The 10,113-nt window shown below is 45.2% G+C and overlaps 1 protein-coding gene across 2 annotated transcripts in view; it reads right to left on the reverse strand.

Moving 5' to 3' along the window:
* Nrde2 (NRDE-2, necessary for RNA interference, domain containing) overlaps window positions 1–10,113 on the reverse strand; it is a 36,310-nt gene that overhangs the window by 23,085 nt on the left and 3,112 nt on the right. For both annotated transcript variants that reach the window (XM_028777324.1, XM_028777323.1), the window contains exons 2-3: window positions 4,778–4,886; window positions 3,375–3,608 (exon numbers count right to left, since the gene is read on the reverse strand). In XM_028777324.1, the coding sequence (XP_028633157.1) occupies window positions 3,375–3,608; window positions 4,778–4,886 (343 nt within the window). The remainder of the gene's footprint in view (window positions 1–3,374; window positions 3,609–4,777; window positions 4,887–10,113) is intronic.

The following is a 10,113-nucleotide window of genomic DNA, read 5'->3' on the forward strand; positions in this document are numbered from 1 at the left end:
TGGCTATCACCTCGAGGGATTTGTCCCTCAGTGCCCTGAAGTTGACTCCCACCTGGTATGCTACCCTCCATGAACCCACTTTCCTGACATCACGGAAAGACTTTCATAACTCACTAATATCTTAGTCCTTACTGTGTGGAAACAAACACGTCTTCTAGCTTAGCTTTCCCAGAATCAGACTAAAGAAGTTATCAAGAAAACAGAAGAGAAACATTAGAACAATCTATTTTATCTTAAAAAACATTATTCAATAAAATGACCTAAAAAAATCTATCTGGGAAATGGGTAGATACCACACAGTGCGTGAAATGCTTGCTTCGAAAGCATGACACTCAACCTCAGATCCCACATAAAAAGATGGGGCAGCTGCACACTCCTCTATCTCCACCACGGGGAGGCAGAAACAGAAGGAGCCCTGGAACTTACCAACCAGACAGTGAGCTCCAGGTCCTGTGAGAGACTGGTCTCTAGGGAGAAGGTGGACAACCACAGAGGAAGACACCCAGCCCTGACCTCTGGCCTTCACAAACAGTGACAACAGAAACGTTACCTGGATTTGAAGTTGGAGGTGGTGTGCAGGCCAAAAGACAGAAGCAAGGGTTCAAGCAAGCCTGGACTACATGAGACCAAGTCTAAAAAGACAAGAGTCTGTAAAGTTAAACTAACAGCCTTTCAAGCAAGTGTTCTTGGTAGCTGTGTGGTTTTAAGAAACCCTGTAACTCATTTTCTACCAGCTCTAGGAAAGCAGAGAGAAATAAAAGTTTCCAAAGCTACAACACAGTAGCTTGTTTTGAAGGCATTAAAGTTTAAAGACTGTTACAAAGTAATGGGGGCTGATGGCTCAGAGGATTAAGAATACTGGCTGTTCTTGCAGAGGACCTGGGTTTGGTTCCCAGCACCCACATGGCAGCTCACAAATGTCTGTAACTCCAGTTCCAGGGGATCTGATGACTTCTGGCCTCCACAGTCACCAGGCATGTAGTGCACATACATACATGCAGGCAAAACACTTACACACATAAAGGTAAAATAAATACATCTTTAAAAGCAAGTACAATCAGTACTATTAAAACAAACAAACAAATCAGCTAACAAAAAGATGGATGGTGCCTGAAGAACAACACCACCTGCAGACCTCTGTCACACACACACCTCACACACACACCTCTGTCTCTCACACACACATCTGTCACACACACACACACACACCTGTCTCACACACACACACACACCTGTCAAACATACACACACACCTCTGTCTCACACATACAAACACACACACCTCTGTCACACATACACACACATACCTGTCTCACACACACACAAACACACACACCTCTGTCACACATATACACACACCTGACTCACACACCTGTCTCACACACACACACATCTCTGTCACACACACATACCTGTCTCACACACACACACACACACCTGTCTCACACACACACAAACACACACACCTCTGTCACACATACACACACACCTGACTCACACACCTCTGTCTCACACACACATCTCTGTCACACACACATACCTGTCTCACACACACACACACACACACCTGACTCACACACCTCTGTCTCACACACACACAAACACACGCACCTACCTGTCACTCATACATACATACATACACACACACACGTCACACACATACATACACACACGCACACACACACACACACACTCATACAGGCACACATAAAAGAGTAAAAGATACTACATTCAACCACTGATGCAGCAAAAATGCCCCGGTACCAGGCCCTACATCAAGGGATGAGGGCCAGGAACAGGAATACAATAGTCAGTCAGCAAGGCAGCCATGGTTCCTGCCCTCCTAAACTCAATCCATTTCGAATTTTTGCTAAATGCCTTCATTCCCCTCCTCCTACAGCAAGCATGGGTGGCAAAAATGGCCCCTAAGCTACGTACTGTTGAACAAATCAGCTCTCTTGAGCCCTTGGTCACCAACACTAACTGGCATCCCAGAAGACTACAGTGTTGGCCTCTGATGGAAACAGGGCCAGGTTCCAGGTCCTCAGCTACAGAGTGCTCTCTGACATCAGCAGGGCTCCCAGGCACTCAGTAAAAGTACATAATCCACAGGAAGATACAGAAATCTCAATGGCACTATGTTCTTGTGTGCCATTAAGAAAAAAATATAATTTCTCTCTTGTAAAACACATAAGCAAAGCAAAAAAAAAAAAAAAGTTACATGAATAATAATTCAGGTAATGTAATGGCTAATATTGACTATAAAATCAACAAGACCTAGAATCACCTAGGAGAAAAGCCTCCTGACACAACAGCTTCTAGGCCAGCAGTTCTCAGCAGTTTTGCTGTAGGTCAAGACCCCTTGGGGGGGGGGGGGTTGTCACATATCAGATATCCTGCATATCAGATACTTACAGTTATGAAGCAGCAACAAAATAACTGCATGGTTGGGGTCACCAAACATGAGGAGCTGTATTAAGGGTGGTGGCACACGGAAGCTTGAGAGCCGTTCAAGGCAGGCACACCTGCTGGGCCTTTTCCTGACCAGGTTAACTGAGGTGGGAAGAGTCACCCTAAAACTGGACGATGCTATTTCACGGGCTGAGCCCTGGACTGAGAAGAAGGAGGAAAGGAGCAGAGCAACAGCAGGCATCCCCTGGTTCTGATGCAGGACCCAGGGCCTCCCTCCTGCTGCCACGGGCTGTACTCTAGAACTGTGAGCCGTAGACTGTACCTCCCTTTACACTGCTTGGTCAGGGTATTGTATCACAGCAACAGGCAAGTACCTCATGCAGTAGCTTCACCACATTCACCTGCAGCAGCTAGTGTCCGTATCTGTGGAACAGGGCATTCACCTAAGCACCACACTGTTCCAGGTAAAACCTGAGCTCTTTGCTCAAGGTAGATGGCAGAGAGGGTACAGGGATAACTAAAGGCCCCACAGAAGGGAGCCCCATGGTCATCGATACAGCGCTTCCAAAGAAATGTGAAGTAAGAAAGGGAAAGGACAAACCCGTTACTTAAAAGCTGTGTTAACTGTAACCAAAAAGAAAGGAGGTATGCGTGTCCACAGGTGACTGAGGGAGAGTGCTCTTCTGCTCCTCTCTAAGTGTGAAACCTGCTGCTCCACAGAGCATGGACCCACACACCAATACACGGCACGTGTGCCTTCTCCCAGAACCAGGCCAGGTGTGTTGGTGCACACCAACAATCCTACCACATGAGAGACAGAGACGAGTTCAAGGCTGCTCTCTGCTACACAGCAGGCCTCTCTTTTGATCAACTGGCTAAACATCCAGATGTCTGACTGTTAGCAACATTCAAGAAACAACCATCGCATGTAAAACACCACTGTTTCTGGGAGCACAACGCACCGGGGTTTGTCAGACTCCTTCTGGTCGTCCCTGATGCTTCGGGAAGCCCTGTCCTTCCCAGCCTCTGTGTCTGACTCGGACCCACTGCTGCTCGACTGCTCGTGTCTCCTCTTGGTTTTCTTGTGGTGCTGATGCTTCCTTCTCTTCTTTTTCTCTTTCTTCTTTTTTCTGCTTATCTGTGTGAGCTTCTCGCCAGTGTCACTCTCATCTGAGAGCTCTGACTTCAGAGGACTCCTGTTGGGAAAACCAACACCATTTTCAAAAGAGAAACAGGAAAAAAAAAATCACACACAGACAAATAATGAGCAAGAAGCACAAGTGCCAGAGCCTGCTCACTGCCAGCCGGCATGCTCACCTCAGAGCCTTCAGGATTGGACCGAAGTCAAGACAGGTGAGGAAACTGTCCTGACACGTTCTAAGCCAGTGCTCCTCAATCTTCCCAAAGCTGTGACCCTTTAGTACAGTTCCACATGTTGTGGTGACCCCCAACCAGAACATTATTTTTGTTGCTACTTCATGACTGTAATTTTTCCTACTGTTATAAACATAACGTACATATCTGTGTTTTCTGAGGGTCTTAGGCAACCCCTGTAAAAGGACCATTTGATTCCCCGAGGGGCTGTGACCCACAGCCTGAGAGCTTCTGCTCTAACCCTTCCTTCCCTACGTACACAGTTGTAAACAGAAGCAATCTACCAGTCACTCTATCAACTGCGTGGCAACATTCCTAGAGGCCTGTTATTATCCCGTGACCATCCTAAGGGAAGAAAGGCTTTCCTGTAGTCATGATCCTTCTTTGTAAAGGTTGACAGCAGTTCTTCCTCAGAGAAGAGGAACCAAATGAACTCCCCCCTGGTCATCAGCTATGGTTTCCAGAGGCTTCCTGTGTACCTGGAATAGGAGGCCTTCACCATGCTAATGAGGCCAGCTAGTCTATATTTATGAACGCACATCTCTCAGTTCAACGGTCTACAAAACTTTGGCAGCCACAGAAGATGTGTGTCACCCGGCTCCCAGTGAGCTTAGGAGACTTCAGCCTCTGTTATCTTATATCAGCTATTTTTATCCTTGTTGAAGATGAAACTAAAGAAATACCCAAATTAACAATATTCTAAAGGTCACTAATGAGGTCAATGAAGTTACCGGAGAATCACAATGATGCAATTTCCCTCATGGCCTAATTATAAGCATTAACTGTGCCATGTACTTTTGCCACTGCTACACAAAGGGGAAAAGGCAGAATCCATAGCAGTTAAGTGAGGGAAGATGCTCACAGATTACATGGTCACTGTGAGCAAACGGACAAACTACTCAGGTCTTCCATCTCAGGGTTTTCTAGGGAGCATCACTGAAGCTAAGCTATGAACAGAACACAAGACTAAATCCACCCGTTAAACGAGTACCTCGGCAGTGGTGATCCTTCAGAAGCAAGGGCTGTGACCTCTTCAGTCTGTCGGCTCAGAGACATTAGATTTCCAACACGAAAGCTTGGGTTTCTCAGCCAATCTAACTCTGCACAGGCAAGACAGAGAGTCGAAAGATGACATTAGTACCATGGGCCTTCCAGACCAGGAACTCACCCATGCTGCCAGCTGGCATCTGCATTCACAACCATTATCAGACAGTATCTTGGGCAGTCCGAAGAAACCAAGTGGAATCCATGAAATTTTTATTTCACAGGGCGTGGTGCTTTAGCACATTCTAAAATATTTAAGATTGAAATCACAATATCAGGCTGTGGCTTGAATGAAAGCCACAAAATGAAAGTGGTCTAAAAGACAAGATTCCACGCATGCCCGAACATCTCAATGCATCTGGTCTTAGAGAATCACTTCTCTCTTCCCACCATGTGTGTCCGAGGAACCAAGGTTGTCAAGTGTGGCAGCAAGTGCCTTCACCTGTTGCACCATCTCAGCAGCCCTCAAATTCCTTCCAGAAACTCCTAAAAGTTAAAGCCAGTCATACATACTGCATATGCCTGCAACCCCAGGACACGGAAGATAGAGACAGGACCATGAGATCAAGTCCACCCTGAGCTACTTGGCGAGTTCTAGTCCAGCTTCACAACCTTACAAGATCCTGTGTCCACATGCTTACCATTTGGAGGGACGCGTACCACTCAGGAAACACCCCATGTTCTACACTAGTGTAGTCAAGGGCAAACTTTTTCTTATATCAGTATCCTTTGGAAATATAAATGTTGAACTTTAATACTAAAATGTATCGATATTAATAATTACTTCTGGATAGTGCAATTAAATGTTTAAAATCTTTAGCTTATCTATAATTTCTAACTTCTTTTTTTAATGATTTATTTACTTTTATTGTATGTGCATGGGTGTTTTGCCTCTGGAGCAAAACATTGGTGGCGTCTGTCCTCTGGAGCTGTCAAATCCTCTGGAGCTGGAGTTACAGACAGCTGTGAGCCACCATGTGGGTGCTGGGAATTGAACCCAAGTCCTTTGGAAGAACAGCCAGTGATCTTAACTGCTGAGCCGTCTCTCCAGCCCCTCAACCTTTCGAATAATTTTTACTGCATTTTGTTATTTAGTTGGGGGGAGAGCAGGGAACAACTTTTGAGTGCGAGCTCTTTCCATCACGTAGGACCCAGAGATTGGACTCCAGTCATCACACCTGGTGACAAGCACTTCCACCAGCCTCGCTGTCTCTCTGTCCCTCTGGCTACTAACAAATAGTTATATCCACATTTCTCATTTTACAACCGTCCCAAGTTTCTAAGTCTTAACTGTGGAAGGAAAGAAGACAGCATGGGACAGCACTATAGGAGCCCACAGAAAGCTCCTGCTCCTTCCCATGCTCAGAACGCAAACGCTTGGGACAGACAAAAAGACGGCAGCTGAGACTTCAAGTGTTACTGACATCAAACTGATGCATCATAAAATTCACCCCTGCAGCGACAACAGCAACTTTGAGTGTATTTAGGAGGGTGCAGCCACCTCCGTAACTGTACTTTCTCATGCTCCACTGCCTGCCTCCCACCTCAGCCTTCTCTAATCACTCATCTACTTTCTGTCTCGATGGATTTGCCTGCCTGGTACACTTCAGACAAACAAGCTCGCACGCTACGTGGTGTTTTGTAACTGGCTTTTTGCCCTTTCTGGTTTGCAAGGTTCATTCCGGCTACATCCATACATCATTACGTCATTCTTGTTACTGCTCAATAATGCAGCACCTGAGGGGTGTAACGTACGCTGTCTACCATCAGCCAGCAGTCTCTTGGATTGTTTCTCTTCTGTGGCTATTATGACAATGCTTCTAAGAGCAGACATATACAGGTTCTCCAGGGTGGATATGTAGACAACTGCTAGGTCATATCGTAAACCACATTAACATTCCAAGGAACTGACAAGACTATGTGTTTTATCCAAACAGCTGCATCATCTGACTCCCATTAACAGCACTTGAGGATTCCATTTTTATGCATCCAACTAACATTCTGGTTGCTTTCCCAATTATCATCATCCTAGTAGGTGGGTTGTTATTTCATTGTGGCTTTGTTTCCACTTCCCTTATGATGATAATAATGTCAACATCTTTTTACTTAGATAGTGGCCACTCGTGGACGATCTCCAGAGAAACAGCTATTCCAATCCTCTTCCCATTTCTAAATACGGTCCTCTTATTAATGAGCTCCACAACTTTGGTTTTGTTTGTTTGTTTGTTCTATATTCTGGAATCTCGTCCCCCATGGTAACTACATGTTAATAAAGAGAGGAAGACAGTACCGGCAAGCTCCCTGCAGACTGCCTAACTCACTGCCACAGTCCCAGCAGCTAGGGCAATGCTCGGCATACAGCAGGTGTTCAACAAATATTTATAGGAAAGAGAGGAATGAGGATGGGAAGATTCCAAAGGAGAAAATAAATATTTAAAAGCACAGGAAAAAAGGAAGGAAGGACAGACAAATTAATGCAAGTGCCCACAGTAGGCCCACACCAGGATAAACATGTACGGCGCACACATCTTTCAAACCTCATAAGCTAGTTCTAGGGAAGTACTATACTCCACTTCATAGACATGGAAAGAGGGCTCAAAGGGAGTAAGTAATTTGTAAGGTTCTATCTAGTATTAGTATGCTAAACAACTGCTCATACACTCTTTCTCCTCCTGTCTCCATGTTCTCTCTGAGATTGGTTCCTTTCCCTTGGGCCTAATTCCTGGCAAGAACTAAGTGAAAACAGTCCTTGTTGCTCAGTGAGATCTGAATATTTCCATAGCAGATTCTATCATAAACAAAGGAAAAGTGGGGAGAGACAGAGCAAACAGCATACAGGGAGAGATGTTCTGCCAGCATCCCAGTGGACTGTCATACCACCAACGCTCTAAACAGTGATGGCAGGTGAAGTGTGAAGAAACACACGTTTCTACGCAAGGCTGCTGGGGTACAGTGTGTGAAGGTGTGTCTCTTCAGTATTTATTTGCGTTCTGTCATTTAACTGCTCACTCTTTCAGCAGTATGTAGCAGAGAGCTACATGCCAGCAGGACTCTGGTGGTGTCATTTCTATGGCCCTTCACTGGGTTTTCTATTGTGCAATCTTTCTTCACCTACCTAATTCAAGCTTTCTCGCCTGCCTAAGGCAATCTAGGATTGTATCTGATTGGCTGTAATAAGAAGCTGATGACCGCTAGCTGGGCAGGAAGTAGAGGGCAGATCTTCCAGGCAGAGAGAGGAATGCTGGGAGAAGATGAGAGGTGGGAGACTCGACAGGGACATGGAGGTGAACAAACCAAAGCAGAGCAGAGAGACAGAGTTGGCCACATGGACAGAGAATCAGGATTAGTCGGGTTAGAGTTAGCTAGGAGACTGCCCCAGCAAAACGCCTATATTTTAAATATTAAAAAGCCTCTATCATTATTTATATCGCTGGCCAGTTCAAGATAGTCCCACTATACAAGGTAACACAGAGGACTCGCCAAAGGCCTTCAGAGATGGCCTGTCAGGCTTCCTCTGAAAACAGCTTAGGGTCTGCCACAGGCAACCTTTTTAAAAAACTGAAACCTGAGTTCAACTCCCAGCCACCACATGGTGGCTCATAACCATCTATAATGAGATCTGATGTCCTCTTCTGGTATGCAGGCAAACATGCAGACAGAGCACTCATATACATAAAATAAGTTCATTTTAAAAAACTGAAACTCTTGGGTTATGAACTCAGATCACCAGAAACACTCACCTGACAGGCCAGTTTGGTGGCTTTAACTGGACACACATATTAGACGCTCCAATACTGGAAGCATCTGAGAGATGCTCCCATACCTCATCTACAGATTTTAAACTTTTTTTAACTAAGGAACTGTGAAACAAAATCTCTGAATTCAACACGGAGAACAGTAACAGCAGGGATGTCCTGGCTGTAGGCTTGTCACCTACAGAAGCTGAATTGCACAGCCAAGGGCATACATTTAAGCCTGGATGATGTACCTTTCATTCTCTAGGGCCCTGCACCATTACTATGGGGCTACTCTGTGCTTCAACTAAAGTCTCCAGACAGGTACGTAAATAAGGCTGTCAGGGCAATTTACAAAGTGTGACTTTATTATCTGCTTGTCCATCTTCCTACAATGTTCTAAGCCAACTCAAATTCTGTTAAGGATTATTAGTGTGGCAAGGAGAAATGGCTCCGTGGTGGAGAGCACCAGCTGCTCTTCCAGAGGGTACCAGTTTTGACTCCCAGAACCCACACGGCAGCTCACAATCATTTGTAATTCAGTTCCAAGGAATCTGACAGAGCCTCTTCTAGCCTCTGAAGACAGCGGACACACAAGTCACACAGACATACATGCAGACAAAACACCCACATACACATACACACATACATACACACACACACACACACACATGCTCTTCAAGTCAAACACACCAACTGGCTTGCAAGCCTTTCATCCTAGTTTCCAGCTCCTCCTCCTGCTCATCTCTTACAAACTATAAGCAACTTGAGGGTGGGAGCCATGACTACTCACTCCTACGCTCCCATTACAGTGCCAGAGCATAAAACAGAGACTCAATAAATATCTGTTGAGATGCACTGAGGATGTGAAGTCTATCTTCATCTTCACATCCAAAGGCACTAGCCTCCTCCAAAAGCCCATTCAAAGAATAAAGTGCAGCCGCCATATGATTCTTCTGTTCTTTACAGCAACTGTGTAGTCAGTCATTAGATTACCTGCTCCATGCCCTGGCACTACTCCAGGTACTGCGGAGACAGTGATGGACAAGGCAGCATCCGTTCACAGGATGCTCATACTTAATCATATCCTTGCCTGTCAGATGACACACCTGAGTTGTGAGATTCAAATTTTAATTACACAGAATCCCAGACAGAGATAGCTAACATTAAAAGACATTTTATTAATCAGATTGCTAGGTCCTTTTTTTTTCTCTTCTTTTTTGGTTTTTGTTTTAATTTGAAGTTACAGATGCTTGTGAGCTGCCCTGTGGGTGCTAGAAACTGCACCTGGGTCCTCTGGAAGAGCAGTCAGTGCTTTTAACTGATGACCCACCTCTCCAGCCCACTAAATCCCTTTCAGTGGTGACATGCAATCTCATAACTTACAGAGCCTGACAGAAATCAAGTATGTACTTATATCACTAAGCAGGGTGTAGTATGTGTGTGTGTGCGAGTGTGTGTGTGGTGTGTTCACTTACATCACTAAGCAGGGTGTAATATATATGTACTTACGTCACTAGGCAGGGTGTCATATACATGTACTTACGTC

The sequence above is a fragment of the Grammomys surdaster genome, unplaced genomic scaffold (genome assembly GCF_004785775.1).
Source record: "Grammomys surdaster isolate TR1022 unplaced genomic scaffold, NIH_TR_1.0 279, whole genome shotgun sequence".
In the NCBI taxonomy this organism is placed as follows: Eukaryota; Metazoa; Chordata; class Mammalia; order Rodentia; family Muridae; genus Grammomys; species Grammomys surdaster.